Here is a 20733-nt window from a genome sequence, read left to right as displayed (position 1 = left end):
TTGGTCCCCACTAAGGGTATCTTGGACACATTCCCCTCTCTCCCATGGCAGTTTTTATAGCTTGCCATCTGTATTATGGAATCCGTTCTATATAAAAAAAATCCCCGGGAACTCCGCCAAGTGCATGAAATAAAAGAGGGTCCATCTATCTTTCTCCCCGTCTCCCTTCCTTCACCACGAGACGACTATCCCTAACAGACCGCATGGGATTTCTCACATTTTGTCGGCAGATCTACGCATTCGTTGCAGACCAAGTTTCCCAAGTGATTCCTGGCTTCCAAGCCTACAGTAACCAGATGGATCGCCGACAGGACGTCCCCCTCCGTTGGGGTCGAGGTCGGGACCGTCCACAGCGAAATCAAGGCGCAAGTCGAGCAAATCTTGCGACCGATCCAGCATCAACCTCTGGAGATGTTCGAGAGAGAACCACCACCAATGCACTTACGACCGACAACCTCCTTTCCATTCACAACAGCCGATTGGGAGACCAATTGTTGTCACAACCCATCCAACTTGAGCACATCTTACCCAATTTCATATCCAAACATGTCCGAGAGTGGTGCGATCATCACTGCCCAAAGAGCCCAGTTGACAAGCCTGCACAACCAGGTAAGAAGTTTGATATTACAAGATATTCTGCGGAGAAAAAACAAAATTGGGATTTGAATTTTTGCTAACATGATGATCGCTTGAAAAAAGGTGCTGAAGCCGGTTCACCTGGGGTCCAGGCAGACAAGACCATCAAGATTTCAAGTTCTGTCGTTCCAGGAGTTGGGATTGACAATATTATCGGCGCCTCCCCTACAATGGCGGAAATAGTACATCACAGGCATTCTGCTTGCTGTAATGTTGATACCCTAGAGAGTCCCTACCTGGCTCATATGGCGCCTAGCGCTGAAGAAACCTTTGCAGCAGTGGTAATGGCTGATGTGAGCGGCTACTCTAACTTGACCTCCACTTTGGCTGAGAGAGGTCCTTCCGGCGCTGAAATTTTGGGTAAGACGATGAAAGGATATTTAGATAAGGTAATGGCACATGCTCTGCTTTCTTTGCGCAACATGATTACTTGATCCCGTTTAACCTCCTCTTTCTTGAACAGATCATCCAGACCATTCTCCTGCACGGCGGAGATATAGTCAAGTTTGCTGGTAAGTTGTCGGAGATTTTCTTCTATGCGGAGTTGAACTTGTAGGTTAACCCACAACTGGTCCTAAAGGTGATGCCGTCATTTTCTACTGGTCTCTCGATCCCCGTAAGGAGGACATCGAGGATGAGGCAACTAGAGGGGAATTGGTTCTCAAAGCATCTTACTGCTGCATGGATTTACTCAACAATCTCGGCATTTTCCCTATCGACATCCCCATGTGCGAAATCAAAGTTTTGCGTATTCACTTGGGTATCGGAGCGGGAACTGTGTATGATGTTCACGTTGGTGTACCAACAAGATGGGAGCATTTCATCGCTGGCGATGCAGTCAACCAGATTTCAGGGGTGTTGGATATAGCAAAAGCTGGTGAGTATTGAGTAAACTACTAGCTTTTTGTCTTTAAAAATGTCTATCGGAGATCTCTTGGTTAATCGTACTGGCAATATCTCGCCTCCTACAGGTGAACTGGCCATGTCTCATCAAGCTCTTCGATCACTTTCTGTCATCTTGGAACTCGGGAGCGTTACGATCGGTGATTACGACAAGCGCTGCATCATCCTGCAGGGTCTCGAAAAGGCTCGTCGAAAACTTGCCCCTCCTCTTCCCGCGTCCAACGATGATCTAGCGCTATGGGATATTGTGCCTCCCGCGGTCAACGTTGAGCTATATCGCAACTTTATTAACCAGAGCGCACTTTTCAAACTTCAAGCTGATATTAGCCAGTCCCGTTTATTTCATCTCGAATCGGGTTTAACTGACCTTCTCGGCCTATATGAGCTCCGACAAGTCACAACAGTATTCATTCGTATCGGATCACTACGTCGATGGGAAAGCATTGCAAAGTTGCAGGAGGCACAAGAAGCCATGAGAATTGTTCAGTCAGCTTTCACCCGGTTTGAAGGCAGCTTGAGGCAGTTCCATGTTGACGAGAAGGGTGCTGTTATTTTGGCCTTCTTTGGTCTTCCTCCTTTGGCTCATGAGAATGATGCTACGTTCGGCATCAAGGCCGCACTTGAGATTTGCTCACAGTTCACGGAAATGTTTGATGATTTTTCAATCGGGATCACTACGGGTGTGGTTTCCATTGGTGGTGTAGGTAACTCTGTTCGTACTGAATACGCAGTGGTAAGTTCATCACCGATTTCCCATCTATACACTGGTTCGGCCATGAAAGTCTTACTTCTCTAGATGGGAGATTCTATCAACATGGCTGCCCGCTTAATGTGCCATACCGAAGCCAAGCAATCCCTCCTATGCGATGAGCGATCTTTCAACTTGTGCGAGCAGCACTTTGTCTTTGACAAGCTCGGAGAAACCAAAGTAAAGGGCAAAACCCATCCAATTTCCATATTCCGTCCCAAGGGTATTGTACCGGAAAAGTCTCTTCGCGGTGCCTCTGTCCGCAACCCTCTCGCCTTGGAAAGAGGAGAACTTGTCGGTCGGTACCAAGAAAAGCAAGCGATTCGTAGCGCATTGGAAGAATTCGACGATGAAGATGTGAAGACCAGAGACCCAATGATCACTATTCTTGAAGCTGAAAGTGGACAAGGCCTATCCAGCTTTGTGGAGTGGACACAAATGGCCGCGGCTAGGCGTAGCATAGCAGTTTGGTAAGTCTTTTGCAACTTTTTCTTGTCGAACAATTGGCTCATGATTTCATTTTGCTTTTGAATAGTACTGGTGGTGCAAGTGAAACTGAAAAAGCTACGCCGTTCTATGCCTGGCGAGAGATTCTCACGGATCTATGCAACGTTATCACTGAGGCCACCGTGAACCCAGATGGTACTCTGACTTTTAAGCTCATTCCACTTCCAGATGAGATGATGATTATCCCAAAGTCGCCTGAAGCCCCCGCGGCTGCATCTCCAGAAAAGACCATTCCGACCGTCAAACGCGACATTTGGGCCTCTGTCCGACAACGATCTCGCAAGTCCTTGATGGGAGGAGAAGACGCTGGGAGGCGATCGGTATCCTTTGCTGGCTCAGAGGGTGCTACGCCATTATCACTTGCGCGATCGGCCTCATCAGCATCTTCTTCCATGGGACGACCGAATATCGACACTGAGCCGGCCAAGCTAAAGGCCGTGGCTGAAGTCAGCGAGGCTCGCCCAATTGAACAGAATAGTCCAGCTGAAGGCTGCTCGCCATCTCAACCAATCAAACAAGTGTCCATGAAAGACAAGATTTTCGCTGCGCTGCCGTTGGTGGGCTTTAACGACACTGTGGCGGCATATATCTTTGGTCTCATCTTCCCTAATGATTTCGATGTCCCTCATCAAGAACACGGGCAGGTCATTTCCACCAAACTGCAAGTCAAAGAGCTTACTGAGGTCATCTGCAAGATCCTCAAAGCCGTCGCAGCTAGCAACAGCCTAGTTCTCGTCTTTCACGAATCGCAATGGATGGATGCTCTTTCTTGGGAATTACTGTTTGATGTCATCACATCCTGTAAAGGAATCCAGGTGTTTGTCTTCACTCGCCTGGAAAAGTATTTTGATAACCAAGAAGCACTTGCGACGTTCAAAAAGATTAAACGGCACAATGATTTCCGTATCGCCAGGCTGAAAGTCAATGGATTGAGCTTGTTTGAGACGAAAGAGCTAATCCAATATACATGGCCCTCACCCATCAAAAAAGTGGATGACTATTTAGTGGAGAACATCCACAAGCGAACAGAAGGGAAACCTCTCTACATTCGATCCCTCGTCACTGCGCTACAAGAGTCGGGACAATACAGAGTCGACTCGAATGGTCTCTTGACTACGCAGGGGGATAATTTCAATTTTGACCACATTGTCGTCGGTCAAGATCATCAGAGTATTATACTGGCGCAGTTTGATCGCTTGGATAGGACTTTTCAACTGTTCCTCAAAATCGCTGCTGTCCTCGGCCAGCGCTTTGCTGTCGACGATGTTCTACACTTTCTTATTGACATGCCTGTCTTCAGTGAACGATTCGAGCGTCGCAACTACTCGCAGATCGCCCGCAAGATTCAGCAGTACGACAAGTATGGCTTCTTGGTAAAGCATAGGGAGGGAATGACGTTTCAGTTCAAGTCGGTCGCCGTCAGAAACTGCATATACTCAATGATGGTGCTGTCCCAGCGGCAACAACTGCACCTCAATATTGCATTGTACTATGAAGCAAAGATCAAAAAGGACGAAGAGGCACGGCAGAGTCTTTTGGTTCCGCTTTTTGAGCACTATATGGAAACAGATGACAATCAGATGATCAAGAAAGTAAAGTATCAAGCGGAAGTTGCAAAGTTTAGTTGGGAACAGCGATGGATTGCAGAAACCATCAAGCACTACAACACACTCATGAAGATGACTGAAAACGTTCAAGAAGAAAAAGGTCTCGTGTTTTTCGACAAGGCCACTGTAGCCACCTGGCATCGGGAGTTGGGGGAGGCATACTTTTGGAAAAACGACGTCTTAAATGCCGAGCGTCATTTAGTTCAAAGTCTTCACCTGGTTGGACATGATATTCCAACGTCCTCTGTGACACTGCGCTGGCGCATACATAGAGAAATGGCAAACAAACAGCGATGGAAAGATGGACTGATTGAGGAGGTGGAGAAGGAAGGATTTACTATCCCCGCCACAGAAATTTCGGATTTTGACAAGGATGAGCCTGAACAACACGACATGGAGCAAGCTCGCAAATTATTCGAGCGGTCCGTGCACAGCATCAAGGACACAACTTCAACACAACCGGGTGGGTTGACCATCCAGCAGGCGATGGATTTTCATCAACGATCAGCTTCGTCTGCAAATAGCGTGGAACAGAGGAGAGCAGAGTCTCCCCGGGAGAGCGAGACCCGTGACGGAAACGCTGAGAGACCAGAGGGCGGACACTATCGCGAGATTTCAGTAGCAGCATCAACAAAGACACCACCGTTACCGGCCGAACCACACAATTACGATTCCTCAGATTCAGACCTAGCAGACCTCATTAGCAAAGATCCAAACTTGGCCATTTTACATAACGTCCGCTTATGCCTGTTGATCCTTGCCCAAATCTATTTCCGGGATCATCGCCGAACACATCACAAGTATTGCGTGGTGACGGGTCTCAACCTCTGTTACAATTTCCCACTTAAAGCCATTTACAGTCGTTTCCTAGCCATGTATGGCTGTCTACGAATACAACATGAAGGAAAAGAACAAGAAGGACTCCGATTTATGAAAACTGCTGCCGCGTTGGAACGCCGTAGCGATGTATTCAGCATGGTACATTTACATGAAGTGATTGCTCAAATGCACTTTCAAGTGGGTCAATACGAAGATGCGATCAAGCATTTAGATGAAGTGATCCGAGCTGCAAAAATCGCGGGCGATATTGTAGCTCGTGAGCGTGCTCATCGTCTGAAAGCTATTATCATGTTCTTTACGGAAAAACGATCAGAATCACGCAAAGAAGCCAATGCCCTACGTTCATGGGCAATTGAAGAAGATTATTGGTTGGGCTCGTTTTGGGGGACGTTGCTCTTTCTTACCAATCTCAACGACAGCTCCCTTGTGGACGATATTGAGGAGCAATCGGATAGGCTTCATGAATTATGGCAGGAGTCGCCCCTGCCAGTGGCTCTAGATCCGGCAATGGAGCTATTGTATCTAGGCGTTCAAGCCAAAGCAGATATTCGGGCTGGCCGCATTATAGATCCTCTTGCAATCTGCCGAAACTTTATGAACGCACTAAAGAGGATTGGAAGCGAGCAATCTTATATTCCCGCTCTTGCAATTCACCACGCCGCATCGGCCATTCATCTCATGTTTGAAATGTCCTGGCTCACAGACAGCCGAACCAAAAGCCTGGCCAACAGTTTCATGAGCATCGCGACATCAAAGCTCAAGGCAATGAAGTGGCTTAGGCTCGCGTATGCACTGTACTTGCTATGGGGCGGAGCCAAGCTTGTCATGCGCGGCCACAAGATTAGGGCAGACGCTAAACTGAACACTGCACAACACAATCGATACGTCGCCGAGGTCCCTATCGTTTGGTTAAAGGTGGCCCTCATCAGGATGAAGATAATACAAAGGAAGCGAGTATGGGGCAGATGGGGAGAACGGGATCGGGATGAAATAACATTACCGGCCATGCACGCCCGATACGGATTGCCCAGATACGAATTGCGATTTGAATGGGACCGGCAATTTGGGGGACCTCAGGAACCCGAATTTGAATGAGAAAGAATATTGGATCAATGTAAACAACGGAAAAGTGCAATAGACGAAAGGAAAGATGGACAAAGTAACCCGAAAGAAACAGAACTCCAAGTTAGAATGGGGCGTTTTGCATGATATTTGAAACAACGCGGAAAAAAGGAAACGGATGGACGGAAATTGCAATTTGCTGTATGATAACTAAAGTTCAGTTGTAGAGTAGCATTTACATAATATCCATTTTTCGAAACGATTTTTTTTGTTGCTTGATTGCATCCAGAGTGACAGCTGTACACAGAAAATAAAAGCAAGCGGGAATACACACCAACGCTTCACGTTGCACGGTCAGTGTTATTTCAGCTGACTCTAATCTCGTCTACAAAATATGTACAGCTAAAAAAGAGTCCCACCAAAATGTCACTAAACTGCCCTACATTTATACAGAGGGCGCTGATTATCTACAATGCACCTTTGAGAGAAAAAAGATATGAACCAACTAAAAACTCTTTACTGAATCATGCAAGGGCCCAGCTACCCCAAGCTACTGCCAGTATCAGTGGAGCCGTACTACTCCATCCAACACTCTTTCTACGTTGAGCACCGCTCGTCTTCTTCTTGGTCGACATGGCTGGTGACGGTGCGGCTGTTGATGCTCCCTGCTTGACCCCGCCCGGTGGTGTATTTGGTGTGCCTTGGGGAATATTACCCGTAAAATCATCCGTGTCGAACATGCCCGCGAGACTCAATAATTTATTGGGCGAAGTCGAATCGAGGTTCCCGATGACACCACTTTCTGATCCTTTGAGGAGAGCGTCTCGAACTTGGAGGGGAGTGAACTCGGGGTTCTGGGACAAGCACACGGCTGCAGCTCCAGCTGCATGAGGCGATCTGGAGAAAAATTTCAAATGTCAGACAAATGACAAGGAGCGCAAATTACAGCCAGCAACAGCTACATACGCCATTGAAGTCCCATCTAGTACTTGATAACTCTGGGGCCCTTGATTCCACGCCGACCGAATAGCCGCTCCGGGGGCAAACAGTTTAACGCAGGTGCCATAATTACTGAACGATGCTTTGGTGTCATTTTGGGTCAAAGCGCCGACAGTGATGACAGGCATGAGGTTAGCGGGTGAATCGAGGCATGCGTCATGATTGTCATTTCCGGCTGCAGCCTGTTGATATACATGATGTGAGAACAGTGACAATCATGTAAACAGAGTATGGACACAACGGGTCCTACCACAACGGTAATTCCCGCCTTTACGGCGTTCAAGACGGCCATATCGAGCGCAGTGGAGCGGGAACCGCCTATGGACATGTTGATGATACTTGGTGTTTGGCTGGTGGTTACCTGTCTAGTAACCCTGCAGGTGAAAACAAATCGTGTCAGCGGCGTCGACGCGAGTAATGAAAGACCACACAGGTCGATAATCTACGCACCATTCTAATCCCATGATAACGCTGGAAGCTGACCCGCTTCCATCATTGTCTATAACCTTTACAGAAACCAGATTCACATTCCTGGCGACGCCGACAGTTTTTCCCCCAATGGTGCCTGCAACATGGGTTCCGTGTCCTACTCCGTCTTCGTTGCCACTCCCACTAAAACTGACGCCAAACCGCGCGCGACCACCGAATTCCTGGTGGGCGATATTGATTCCAGAGTCAAGCACGTAGACGTCGACTCCCGATCTGAAAATTTGTGAATTATGTCAATATGGAGCTGCGGTGAAGACGCAAGAATCGGTCATGGTCTTACCCAAGAGGGCCGCTCGCAAGGTACTTTCCGTCCAACGGTAGTTTCCGTTGATCTAACCTATCCAACCCCCAGCTTAGTTGGCCCGCAAGCTGCTGGCTAATACGCAAGACAGAGTCCGGCTCTATCTTTGCAACTTCAGGCCGACTAGCAAGCGCGTCGCGGAGGGTAGCGGGAAAGTGGCCAGCATAACCCATTTCAAACAGACAGTGGAGGCGAGCTTCATTTTTAACAGCCCTTTTTGACACTGTTGCATTCTTGGCCTCTTTATTTACTGTGTCAAATCTTTTCTTGAGCCAGTCAAAGTGTTCTCGCACTGGAAAGTTATTACATTTTGAGCTAAATAGAAACATTGAGCGGTAAAAAGACAATTTCGCCAAACCTTGCGCTTCGCTAATGTTTTTCTTCAATATTATAATGGAGCCGTCAGCGTTTCCTTCAGTGAGGTTTGCATGACCGTTTGGTAAGAGCTGCCGCAAGGCTTCGCTCATTCCATACAAGCGTGGCATGTCCGCAACGACATCTCGGTTCTTGACTACAACGGTTTTTGAGGGAGCAGCAGAGACAGAGAGTATGAGGAAGAAGAGCGCTAGCAGACATGTCGAGAATGCTTGCTTTGGCTCATATCGAATGAGCATGGTGGTAGGGCCGTGGTGGGCCTGCCCTCTTGCTTGTTATAGTTTCCAAACGACGGACAAGCGAACGGGCAAGACAGGATGGAGAGCGTCGCTTGCGAACAAGAAGAACGATGAAAAGAATGCCCAGTGTAACTCTATATTATATTTGTATAAAAGGATTGTTGTGAAAAATGCTTCTTTTGCCCGTTCTGCTTTAAAGAAACGAGCGTAGGAAAAAAAACAAAGAGCAAGTTGGGTCTTCCTGCCCTCCAAACAACAAAACTAAACCTTTCCAACTCATATAGCGGCTAGCTGTTTCGGACCAAGTCAGAAGTTCCTAATCCAATCAACAAGCGATTCTTTAATGATTCTTTAACAGTGTTTTGGAATTGAACGCGTTTCAGTTATTTAATGCTCAAGTTGAGTCTTTTATGGGTGGGTTTCGCATTGTTGGAATAGCTTTTAATGGAAAACCAAGCGGGACATGATCGGTTTTCCGTATTGCGAAACTTTATAAAGAAATAGGGGATTTGAATGTTCGAGAGTGATGAGAGCAAATTGTGTGATGAAGAGCATACACTTGGATGTTTTTGAGCTGTCAACTAGAGTGCAAGTAGGAACGACATGGTACGCCCCAAATGGTTCTACAACACTTGAATCAGTTGCCGTTCAACGACCAAGAGGGTTGCCGTTCACTCCCTACGAGTTATACCAGAGTGCCCCCCAAAAAAGCACAAGAAAAAAAAGGAAAAGTGAAAGTGGAGTATTGCACACCCTTGAATGTACATTTGCAATCCGATTGCATGTGGATTCCAATGATAATACAACTCAACATGAATCATTCCAATGCATTCAAATGCAATGCAAGGAATTTCACACTTTCCTTTGAACGCTTTTCGATTCATTTCGCACACAGGAAAAGAAAACTTATTTGTGTGTGTGCTATCTCCCTTTGCTGCCCTTCTTGCAAGGGCACGTCTATCGCAGAGCTTGCGGTTTCATTTTCTTCTTTTTTTTCCAACGCTTTTTTTGTTGATGGCCATCCCTGCGAGCTTGTAAAAAGAGCTGTCCTTTGCTCAGAAGAAACTTGTCGGCGCTGGTCGTCTTTATAAACATAGATCTAGTAGACTTTATAGACAATCCTCCTGATTTGCGGCGCTGGATCGACGTAAAACCCTTAAAGTTGCAAATCCTTTTAGAAAAACAGAACCTCGTGTGGTTGCATTAAAGAAAAAACCCCCTCAGTCTTTCCTCAGAAAATCCACCTTATACCAGTAGTTTCACTCGATCTATCATGGCATTGCTGCGAGCGACTTTGCGCAGCCTGTTCCTCCTGGTCGTACTATTTTCGGCAAGTCTGGTTGGTGTCGTTGGGCAGCGGGCTACGGTAGTAGTACCCAGTGCAACCGTACCAATACTGCAACCAAGACCACCGACGTCCGCACCATCGGCAGACCCACCAAGGTTACCACCCGCTCCTCCCTCCAGTGAGGTTGAAGACCCTGTTCCGAGCGCAACTCCAGTAGTCGTAGCACCTCGACCCCCAGTTCCTTCCGTTGTTCGACCGCCGCCGGCAATTAGTAGCAATCGAGAGCTTCCAGCACCTAGTCCTGCTCCTATCCAGAGCGCTCCCTCAAGTCGACTGCCTGTGCCAACCCTACCGCGAACTCTCCCAACGCCTACTGCAACTGCCACGTCCACTCCAACTGATGGCGTGCAAGATGATCAGACTGTTACTCGAGGTAGTGGTGGTATGCCAAAAGCTCTCAAATCTACTCTCATTATCGGCGGCTCCATGGTGGGCTTCGTGGCACTCTGTGGCTTGAGCGTGCTGGGTTACCACAAGGTATGTAGACAAAAGAGCCCATCAGATCTGCAGATCGGTAGACTAATTTCAGGTATCTGTGTAGGTTATCAAAAAGGAATCTGATGACGATGACCTCCCATTGACAAAGAGACTAACGGGGACTTTCAACCGGGTGTTCCACAATTCTCCCAATAATCATCCTGATAATGGAATGGGACCCTATGGGAAGCTCGGCGACACAAAGAGCCAACCGCCCCCGCCATTGTATGCCGCATATCCAACGGTGGGACGGAAAGCAGGACCTGGATATATAGAAGAGGATGTCAAACCGCCGTACGCCACATACCAACCAGAGTACGGTATCTCCCAACCACCTCCATCGAGCCAAGCGTATAGTCAGCCGTATGGGTATGAGGGAGGATGGCAACCGGCTACGACAATAGCCTATGCCCCAACTAATGCCAGATATCCTCCACCACCTGCCCAGCCGAGGTATGGTGCACCGCCAACTCAAGCGCGATATCCATCGCCACCCAACGGGTTTGGGCCACAGTGATGGACAATGACTTGTATGATGTGAATAGAGATGATAGGCTTTTGCATTAAGCTAAAAAGTGAGCATTTTATATAGACCTGTGTATGTGGTTGATAGCGAGAATATTAGACATGACCTTTAATTGCATTCTATCGTCATGTTCATTTGCGTTTTGCAACCACCTGTCTGCAATCAATGCACCATGCAATATCACGTGATCTTGTTGCCATAGCATTTGGTGACTTGGGAAAGCAGCGAGCGAATCCCTCCAAGTTGCTTGTGCCCACGACGGGAAGGCAGATCCAACTCACAGTCGTCTCCGCAAAGGTAAGACGGGCACATGTAGAGTATCAGGGCTGGGTATAAGGCATCTACATGTTGAGCATGTCGTTAGCGAATTGTCAGGCAGGGCGGTCACCGTGGTGTGGATCTATTTTTGATGACCGTCGTCTAACTGTTTGGGTTTCCCTGCAGATACCTCCTTTGATAGAAAAGCGCAGTTTTTGCTCGTTCTTCGGTTCACCAAGAAATATCTGTTTGTACCCACCATGGCGGACGATTTCGACATCTACGCCGATGACGGTTTGGGAGGCACTGGGCTCGGCGGGGTATGGATCAGACTAGCAGTCTACTGCTCTCACAGAGAAACCTAATCCTGACGGGTTGTCCAGGACGAAGATGATTTTCTCTATGGAGATCTCTCTGCAAGACCTGCCGGCGAAGTAAAACCTGATCTTGATCGGCGAGAGTCTCATAGTTACTCGGATACTGTTGACTATGGGCCGGATGACCAAGCTGACGAGAAAAAGGAACAGCCTCAAGAGGTAAAATCTGAAGCAAATGACAAAGTGAAGGGCGGGCACCCTGTACAGAACGGCACTCCTACGCAGCCGCTTCCCGGGGTACCCGCTGGAGCCATTCCTGCAGGCGCGGCACCTCCTGCAATGGCACAAAAGGCGTGGGGCGTGCCTCCTGCTGCATCCAATGCTAGCAGAGCATTGTATGTTGAAGAGTTGACTTGGGTATGTGACTGGATCAAGTAACCTACTTCTGGCTTGTGGTGGTTGAACTTAATTTCGTACATTGAACAACCAGTGGACTTCGGATGATGATATGAGATTGGCCATAAGCGAAGCTGGAGTGGTGGATCAACTTGTACCTAACGAATTATCATTTGCGGAGCACCGAGTCAACGGCAAGTCAAAAGGAATTTGTTATCTTCCGTTCGCCACCGCGGAGGCGGCCGCACGAGCCAAGGAATTCTTTGAACAAATGTATGTCTGGTATCAAGTTGTAGTTAAAGGTTTACCAAAAGTGGTGTGGAATTTGTATTGGTATGGATGTATGCACAGTATTCAAATATACTATATGATTTTTTGTTTATCAGCGAGATCCACGGTCGCAAACCTGTCGTGAAGTGGGTTCCTGCGACACAGCACGGTAATCCGTTTCGTACCGTTCCGAAGGATCCCAAGGAGGTTAGAGCGGAGCAAGCCATGAAGCGAACCATACCCCAAACTGCCGGCGCGGCACCGACGGTAGCCGGTGTTCTTCCTGCCGCTCAGGCTGCAGTGAATTCCGGAGGTTATCCACCTGCGGCTGGCGCGGGTATTGCAGGAAGGGGAGCCGCTACCGCTGGTCGAGGTCGAGGATCATATCCCCCCGGGAACTATGGTCGTGGAGCATACATGGGTGGAGGCCCAGGCTTTTTTGAGCCAGAATTCTTTCCTCCACCACATATGATGGGTGGTATGGGCGGACCTTATCCTGACCAACACGGCTTTAGAGGAGGCATGGGGCGCGGAATGCGAGGAGGCTATGGTGGTGGCGGTCCTACTCGAAGCGACGCGTATGGGCCGGGGTTTTTTGAACGCGGACCATACCCCCCCGGTCCTTACTTTGATGGTCCAGATTACGAGTACGATGGATATGGATCGAGTGGTGGTTTTGGGAGAGGTGGCGGCGCTGGAAGGGGATATGGAAGGTCTGTAAATGACGCTTGTGGTTGCGAATGCGAACTTTGACTGACCTTTGCACAATTCACACCTGCAGACCTTATCCACCTGGTCCCCGGGGCCCGCCAAGCTCTACCAGTCACGGACGTGATGCGGCATCGGAACTGGATGGAGCTAATGGGCACCGCCGCGTCCAAAGCCCGAGCGTGCATCACGATGAGGAAGGGGAAGCGCAGTCAACAGAGGGTAGAAGCAAACCCGAGCCTCCTGCTCATTCCGAAAGCGAGCGTCGCAAGGACGATGAACGAGGCGGAGAAGGATCTGGGCCTTACCCTGGAAGCGAGGATATCTACGACAAGCGACCGTCTGTCACGTCAGCGCACAGTAGTAATTATCACTCTCGTGACGACCGTCGACCTTATTACGATGACCCATATTACGAACGGTATGATAGGCGTGGAGGAGGTGGCTATCCAAGCCGAGATTACGATCGAGAAAGAGACAGATATCGCGAACGTGATCGACGTAAGCCGGGAGCAGAGGTGTACGTGAAGGAACGAGCAACTGACGATTACGAACGGAGAGATAGCCACCGGGACTATGATCGAGATTACGATCGGAAACAACGGGATCGTAGTTGGAGCAGAAGCAGGAGTCGTAGCCACAGTCGTGACAAGAGGAGCCGCAGTAGCAGGGGAAGGGACCGGAGGAGCGAATATGACCAAAGAGAATCGGATCCGTCTGCCCAGTTGGATGCACCCATCTCTCCTCCTGCAGACGCTGAGCCCATGGCGATCGACGAACGCGAAGGGAGTAGAAGCCGCGGGCGAAGCGCATCACGCAGCAAAAGCCGAAGCCCATCACCCGGCGACGACCAAAGTCAAAAAAGCGGTTCACCTCCACCAGATCTATCCGGCGACCCGACCGTAACCGACCTAACCTCCAATACCCGCGACCGCAGCCAATCCCATAGCAGAAGCCGCAGCCGCAGCAGAAGCCGGCACCATAAACGCAAATCCCGCTCACACTCCCGTGATGGCGGTGAACCCGACACAGCCGATCCATCCTCCAAACGCCGTAAAAGCAAACACAGCAAAAGCTCCCGTCGTCATCATAAAAGCTCTCGAAGCTCCCGGAGCTCTCGGAAGGAACGCGACGGCGAAAGAGATCGGGATCGAGAAAGGGATGATAGACGGGGTGAGAGGAAAGAAAGGGAGAGAGACAGAGAGCGGGATTAAAAAAATTGGTTGTATGTTGTGTGTTGGGGATTCGTAGGGGGACCCTCACCATTTTTTTTGTGGGTTTTTGCTTTTGTTTTTCTGGTGTTGGGTTTTTTTGAGGTGTGCGCTTTTGGAGCATGTCGATAAATAGTACTACTTTTCGTATAAAGATGAGTCTTGTTTGGTTTGTATTGCTTGTGTGGTGAAGTTGTCGTAAAGGATTGAAGTTTATTTCAATTGGCTTTTTCAAGTGGTTTATGGAAAGTGGAGGTATCACTCATCAAGAAAAACGATTATGTTGAATCTAACCCGGCTTTAGCTCAGTTGGTAGTAGCATTAGACTGTAATTGCTCAGGAATCTAAGGGTCCCCAGTTCGACTCTGGGAAGCCGGACTCCCATATTGGTCTCGTCCGTTTTTTTTTATTTTCATAATTGCGACTATTCCCCAACTTTATCCATGGCTCACTGTGGCAGAACCGCTGAACTTTTGCAGAAACTTTCTGTCTTTGGTGTTCACTTTACCGAGTTCTGACATTCTGATAATGTACTTCAAGTCAAAAACTTGTTGAGCCCTTTAGTACCACTCGGAAAGACTGACTGACCAAAAACCAGTTGGTTGAAGAAAAAGTGTAAAGGCAATGTTCACGAAAAAAAGAGATGATATACGCTACTGCTACACATCAAGTCTCTTACTACTCGTTCCATAATCACCAGCGTTTTATCCAACTGGTGGCCAACTATCTTAAATCTAAAAGCAAAGAACACGACAGTGTGTGAGGGACATCCGCGTTTGAAACTATCCACCCTCTGGTATCCAAAAGAAAAACAAACCCTAGAAAAAAGCAAACAAAAAGCAAAGCAAAAAGAGATATCTACAAAACCAAGAACAAAAAAAGAAAAAGACTCCAACAGAAAAAAAAAAAGAATTCAGCCCCCATCTACCCAACACCCCAAACCTGTCCCGGAACACCATAATACCCTCTAGCCCCTCTAGCATACTCCATCAACACCGCCAAATGTTTGGTAACACTCGCCAAACTCCACATACCGATCCGTTTAATATGTCTGGCTCGTTGGGCTGATACCATGGTCGTTAACGCCCGTCCGACTTCTTCATCGAGGATAGTGACGAGGGAGGATTGGTAAATTGTCCAAGCACCTTCGAAATTACTCTAAAAAAAAAAAAAAAAAAAAGAGCGGTCATTGTTTTAGAATACGAGTCGAGTAAAACGAAAACATTAAAAAGAAAACATACCACATCCATCTTTGCATTAAACGAAATCGAAATGCTAGTCTTGACTGCATTAAGGTACGCTACAATCGGCCGGATAAGCGCACTGTTCAAATACGATATATGCGGAGAAACGAGCGGGACAGAGGCTTTAATGTCGTTTAAACGCACGTTCCAGCGCATGACCATGGCAGGTGGTTTAGCATGAGAAACATGTCGAAAAGATGAAGAAGATGATGAAGAAGAAGAAGAAGGAGAAGGAGCTGAAAAGGGGGCTGACGAGAAATCTGGCTCCAATCTTGGTTCACTTAGTTCGACTTCCTTGTGGTCGGGTGGTGGGATGGCTGCTGCGGCATGTTTTGCACGATAATGTCTTACAATACTGGATGCGTGCCTGTTTTTCGTTTCGGGATGGGTGGATATGACGGCTTCGAGTTTGTCTAGTGCCGTGTCAGTGATTTCCTCTAATTCGTCTCGGAGAATGTCGAGTAGGTTGTCGGTGTCAGTTTGGGGGAAAAGGAGCTGGAGATCAATGTCCAAAAATCCTTTGGTAATCCATCCAAACGGGCCTTCGATGCCTGCGTTGAGGTGATCGATGGGTAAGCCGTTAAGTTTCAAATGACTCATTTTGGCCCATTTTCCGCCCTTGATTTTGCCAGTATCGTCCAATACCAGATTCGGGCCCTGAGGCTTGTGCACTGAAAAGAGACAATTGTCAAACATGCCATTCATAATGTCGGCACGCATAATATCGTAAAGTAGCCAGTGTTTCCGGAGTTGGGGAAGTTCGGCATTAAAAATTGAGACGCTGTAGGGTCGGAAGTTTGGGTTGCGTATGGTGATGAGTAAGTCTTCCACGACGAACTTGGTAATTTCGAAATCTCCTGGTTGCGGATCCCGGCGCTTTGGGACCCAGTCGTCTGACCAGGTGATATGCCGACGATCTGGAAATCAGGTACAGATCATTCATGAGGAACACCTTACATTTGGGGAGAATAGCACTAGTGTATGAACGTACCTACTACACCTCTGACGCCCTTGAGCGTACACTCCTTGATCAAGCCCTTCCCATCCAACCACCTCCAAAGCGACAATGTAACATCTATATGCCTCAAAGTCAAATCCCAATACGTCCAATTGGTATCCAGCTCATCAGGAGCGTACGGGGCAAGTCCCTGTTTTGCCCGCTCTGCATTTTTAAGTTCCATCCAAGTTTTGTCGTCGCACACCACTGAAACATTTTCGAGGCGGATGACGCCTTCCTTCCATCGTGGGACGATGGCCGATTCAAAAGAAACTTTCATCCCAGTTTCCTGGGTGATATAGTCACTTATGGCTTTTGCCAGGTAGGCTATTTCGATAATGCAAGTATCAGCAGGTGCAAAAAGTCGTTATACTGGGGTCAGAGACAGACCTTGAAATTGAAGACTATTCGCGACCCCAATCAGCATCGACAGAAACGTAGTTGTGCCCACCAGCAGAAACAGCGTATGTCCCATAAATATCCATGAAAACATAGCAAATACATCATCAGCCCTCCACGGGCGCATGGAACCCATGAGAAAGAGTCGAACCCGTAACCGCAGTCGAGGCCAAAACCCTCCCACATTGTCCAACAATTCCGCTCGGGCGACTCGCCATGATTGTGTAGCAGAATTAGACTCTGAATTGGAGGAAGAAGAATAGAATCGCTTATTGTGCTTTGTCCATCGTCGGAGAGGGACCAATCTCACATCATTCCTCATCCCGTTTCCAAATAAATGAAAGCTAATGCGATCGACGCTGTCACCTCTTTTCTGTGCGAGTTTTGTAAAGTCCATTCGACAATTCTCCAAGAAAAATCGGACTAATCTCCCAGTTGTTCGATCCGGTGTGGTAGGACCGCCTCCTACACCCCCCGCGAAAGACGTTGACCCTTCGACAGCAGCATGAGCACACTGGTTGTATGCAAAAAATCCAGGTGCTAGTCCCGCATATGGCCGCGAACTCCCCCACGTGAAGGCTTTGCGCGGTCGGCGGGTATAGCTTTGAGCTAGGAAGCGGAGGCGCGTCCAGAGAGACTGAAAGGATGGAGGAGGATGCGGGACTTTGGAGTGGAGGATGCGTGTTGAGCCCGGACCGCAGAAACCAGACGAGCGAAGCGATATCGGTGGTCGGCGGGCGCGAAGCGGTGTGAATCCTATCAGTGTCATTGTAGGGCGTCCCGGGGTCAGGGCGGAATAAATCGAGATACGGGTATACAGCGCTGCAAGGCAATGCCTTCAACTCTTCTCAATGTTATCACTGCCCTTCGTGAACAAATGTAAACAAAGAAACGTCAATGGTAAAAATCCCCGACGGGCATGTCCCTCAACGACCAGTCCAGAAAATCCCCGACGTTGATGTCACCCTTCCATTTGCTTGCCTTCGCTCCCCCAAGCCACATCCGTCAGAGGAGGCGCAGGCGCTTACGCAATCAAGCTTCGTTTTTTAGAAGTCGCTATAAACAAAAAAAGATACAAAAGATAAAGCAAAGCAGAACACGCTTCCCGTCTAACTAGCCCCATTTCTCAACAATTCCCATCTGTGAATAATTCACATAACAATTATGTTTACATGGTTGGAATGGGGGTGATGTTCTGCTGCCAAAGTGCCTCCTGTAGTCATTGAAAAAGTATGAACAGAGTACCACGATAGACCGTATCGAAAAATACAGGACGCTACCGTTGAATGTATTACAATATCACCGTACGGTTCCTGCTGTTCCACGTCCACAATATCCTTAGTCTTCAGCACCAAGAGCTCAAAAAACAATCGGGCAGCTTCTGTGCGTCTCGCCTAAAGGCAATTCCGCATCAAAAATAGAATGGCAGGTGACGCAATACCAAAGAAACCATACCGAGGCAGTCAATGCGTTAAATGACAAATCCACCCCTTCCTCATCAAATGCTGTCTGCAAACTCCGAATGGTCGAAATAGTGCTCTTGCTGAACCCAAATTGAGTCTCTTCCTCCGCTTCTTCAATTGGCGGTGAAAGCTCTTCTGGAAGTTCTGCCAACGCTCCCGTTCGTCGCCGCTTTTCTGGTGGCTCCACTGAAATCTCTTCTTCTTCGCGGAGCTCAAGGGATTCGGGCATAGGTTCAGCAGTTGTCAAATATTCTTCAATGTGAGGCAGGCTGATTTCTTGGTATTGATATTCTTCTTCGGGGACTATGGGGAGTTCCTCGGCAGGTGGGACGATGAATGACTCTGTAAAGGAACGGTCAGCACCACCGACCAGTATGCGCATAGCGCTAAACGACACATTTGCATATATATATATATATATACCTTCGGCCTCTTCAGGACGCACTTGCTCTTCCACCTCAGGCTCCACCGATATCCCCTTCCTTTTGCGCGCGGGGGACGTGACTTCCGTAATAGGACGCATTCTAAAGCCCCGCCACCTGTTCTGAAAGAGAATATGCAATTCGGGGGATACGCCATCAAAGGCCGACATCTCCAGATAATATGACGCTCCTTGGCGCCGAATGTCCATTAATCTTTGCATTCTACGGGATGCGGGTACGTAGCGTTCCTTGGAGCGAAAAGCAACGGTTAGAGAGCAGTCGCACCGCTGTAAAGACAACAAGAGATTGTCACATACCGATTGAGTGATATCCGATGTATCACGTAACTGACGCTGAATACGGTGCGAGGACAGCTCCGTTTCAGCATCCACCACCAATTTACGCTTTCGGCTTGGATGGCGCTTTTCCTTTCTGGCAGCCTGTGCAGCGGCGACCTCCTCTTCAGCCTCTGCTGTAGGCACTTTTGCTGTCACAGTTTCTGGTACGTGAAACTCTTCTTCTCCAATTTCGGGTAGTTGGGGAAGTTCAACCTCTGGGAATGGCACTTCGGGTCCGGCCATGACCAGTTCCATGGGTTCGGCACCCCCCAAATCAAAGGAGATTTCAGGCGCTGTAGGAGTAGGAGCCTCCTTCTCCCCGCTGATTGCCTCTTCAATTGATATTGAAATACTCTCGCGTCGCGGTGAGAACGGCAATTCGGCTGCTGCTTCACGAGCACGCTCAATTTCAATAGACTCCTCTGCCAGGAGTGGACCAGCTGCTGGGGCAGCCATTTCTTCTTCGCCCAAGCCTAAATCGAGCTGCCAGCCTTCCATTTCTGGAGCGTGAGAAGGTAGCTCTATTCCAAACAATTCCTGCAATTCTTCGTGCGCCGCTAGGAAGAGTTTTTGAGAGGGCTCCGCCAGTGTAATGTCTTGGGTTCTAGATACGGTTTGACTCGGTCGGGTTTCGGGGAGAGGTTGGGCAAACATTCTACACGAGCAAAAATGGCTCAGAAATGGGATGAACATCCTCCAATACAACATGAAGGCTTACCTTAAATCAAGGGAAGGTTCAGGAATCAAAATATCAAACTCTGTCAATGCATCTCCTAGGGTAATGGCATTAACGTTGGCCACAGCGTGATCGCCAGGCATATCCACAACCCCAGGACGAAAGGCCTACAACCAGCCGTGGACATGTTATCAGGATTAAAATGGTTGGGGGAGATAGATTCTACAGCAGAACGCACCATTTTGATCTTGACCAGTGCTTCTGTGCAATCCTCGAGCAAATATCGTGCCTTTCTCGAGTAAATTCGAACAACTCCCAGAAGCAATTGTCCAGACAAACGCAATGCCAAGGGCTGCTGGCCGGTTTCGATAATTGAGTCTGTGACCAGGAATTATAGCTCAATTATTAGCAGACCATCTGAATAGACTGTGGAGTTAGTAGCACCGAAAATAAAAAAGATACGTACGAACAGCGGCCTCGATATTCGTCTGCAAAAACTGGGATTTGCTCAACTTGCGCTCCCAGTTGGCAGCCAGCCAAACTTTGGCCAGCTTACCCTTTTTCGAGAGTAATGTTTCGGTATAAAACATTGTTGTGGAAAGCGAACGCAAAAGGTGTGGTTGGCAAAAAGTGCAGGCCCCTTGCTAACTGCGTGCCTCTGGTGAAATGGAGTAATGTGCAGCAACCTTAACACCACCGATGCTGTCAACAGGATTGTAATATACTCAGTGTCCACTTGGTCGAAAAAGGTGTCGAGTAAATCACTGCCAAATGTCAATCAAATGGCACAACAAAATGTCCAACCCTCCAAACACACACGAACCCAAGAGCGCGCGCTACTCGCGAGGAAAGTGTTCCTTCGCCTTTGACACAATTCACACTTGTCCAAATAAGGTATAATGGAATTTTTCCACGTGACACTAAAAAATCCTTACGTCATCATACTCAGTCGTTTTGTCATCAGCACACCTCATCAG

General features: G+C 48.3%; 6 protein-coding genes and 1 non-coding gene across 9 annotated transcripts; 4 read left to right on the top strand and 3 right to left on the bottom strand.

Moving 5' to 3' along the window:
- Positions 1 to 263: 263 nt before the first annotated feature.
- Positions 264 to 6565, top strand: SPPG_09415 (uncharacterized protein). Its single transcript, XM_016757578.1, has 7 exons — positions 264 to 609; positions 700 to 1025; positions 1100 to 1148; positions 1217 to 1513; positions 1608 to 2272; positions 2336 to 2757; positions 2823 to 6565. The coding sequence occupies exons 1-7, from the start codon at positions 297 to 299 to the stop codon at positions 6334 to 6336; spliced, it is 5586 nt and encodes a 1861-aa protein (XP_016605913.1). The 5' UTR covers positions 264 to 296; the 3' UTR covers positions 6337 to 6565.
- A 58-nt stretch (positions 6566 to 6623) lies between these two features.
- SPPG_06864 lies at positions 6624 to 9401 on the bottom strand. 2 transcript variants are annotated; one of them, XM_016755059.1, is made up of 7 exons: positions 9264 to 9401; positions 8451 to 9194; positions 8072 to 8384; positions 7753 to 8004; positions 7553 to 7676; positions 7270 to 7484; positions 6624 to 7200 (listed from the first exon to the last, which is right to left on the bottom strand). In XM_016755059.1, the coding sequence occupies exons 2-7, from the start codon at positions 8704 to 8706 to the stop codon at positions 6828 to 6830; spliced, it is 1533 nt and encodes a 510-aa protein (XP_016605911.1). In that variant the 5' UTR covers positions 8707 to 9194; positions 9264 to 9401; the 3' UTR covers positions 6624 to 6827. The 2 variants fall into 2 exon arrangements, with proteins under 2 accessions (XP_016605911.1, XP_016605912.1); XM_016755060.1 differs by having other exon boundaries at positions 8451 to 9401.
- Positions 9402 to 9611: 210 nt separating this feature from the next.
- SPPG_06863 (uncharacterized protein) lies at positions 9612 to 11174 on the top strand. Its single transcript, XM_016755058.1, has 2 exons — positions 9612 to 10531; positions 10596 to 11174. The coding sequence occupies exons 1-2, from the start codon at positions 9980 to 9982 to the stop codon at positions 11046 to 11048; spliced, it is 1005 nt and encodes a 334-aa protein (XP_016605910.1). The 5' UTR covers positions 9612 to 9979; the 3' UTR covers positions 11049 to 11174.
- Positions 11175 to 11313: 139 nt separating this feature from the next.
- SPPG_06862 lies at positions 11314 to 14407 on the top strand. Of its 2 annotated transcripts, XM_016755057.1 has the most exons (6): positions 11314 to 11354; positions 11502 to 11635; positions 11699 to 12049; positions 12123 to 12301; positions 12415 to 13011; positions 13080 to 14407. In XM_016755057.1, exons 2-6 carry the CDS (start codon positions 11576 to 11578, stop codon positions 14218 to 14220), a joined length of 2328 nt encoding a protein of 775 aa, XP_016605909.1. In that variant the 5' UTR covers positions 11314 to 11354; positions 11502 to 11575; the 3' UTR covers positions 14221 to 14407. The 2 variants fall into 2 exon arrangements, with proteins under 2 accessions (XP_016605909.1, XP_016605908.1); XM_016755056.1 differs by having other exon boundaries at positions 12123 to 13011.
- A 104-nt stretch (positions 14408 to 14511) lies between these two features.
- SPPG_10168 lies at positions 14512 to 14595 on the top strand. The gene has a single exon. It is a non-coding gene; the product is annotated as a tRNA-Tyr (tRNA).
- A 180-nt stretch (positions 14596 to 14775) lies between these two features.
- Positions 14776 to 17811, bottom strand: SPPG_06861 (uncharacterized protein). The gene is made up of 4 exons (XM_016755055.1): positions 16849 to 17811; positions 16453 to 16785; positions 15459 to 16378; positions 14776 to 15375 (listed from the first exon to the last, which is right to left on the bottom strand). The coding sequence occupies exons 1-4, from the start codon at positions 17624 to 17626 to the stop codon at positions 15142 to 15144; spliced, it is 2265 nt and encodes a 754-aa protein (XP_016605907.1). The 5' UTR covers positions 17627 to 17811; the 3' UTR covers positions 14776 to 15141.
- A 66-nt stretch (positions 17812 to 17877) lies between these two features.
- On the bottom strand, positions 17878 to 20607 carry SPPG_06860 (uncharacterized protein). Its single transcript, XM_016755054.1, has 8 exons — positions 20223 to 20607; positions 19995 to 20134; positions 19799 to 19923; positions 19060 to 19735; positions 18744 to 18990; positions 18313 to 18662; positions 18138 to 18251; positions 17878 to 18070 (listed from the first exon to the last, which is right to left on the bottom strand). Exons 1-8 carry the CDS (start codon positions 20344 to 20346, stop codon positions 18026 to 18028), a joined length of 1821 nt encoding a protein of 606 aa, XP_016605906.1. The 5' UTR covers positions 20347 to 20607; the 3' UTR covers positions 17878 to 18025.
- Positions 20608 to 20733: the final 126 nt, after the last annotated feature.

The sequence above is a fragment of the Spizellomyces punctatus genome, assembly GCF_000182565.1.
Source record: "Spizellomyces punctatus DAOM BR117 chromosome Unknown supercont1.13, whole genome shotgun sequence".
Lineage (NCBI taxonomy): Eukaryota > Fungi > Chytridiomycota > Chytridiomycetes > Spizellomycetales > Spizellomycetaceae > Spizellomyces > Spizellomyces punctatus.
Note: the sequence above shows the minus strand (reverse complement) of the source record. Positions and strands in the feature narration are given on the sequence as shown.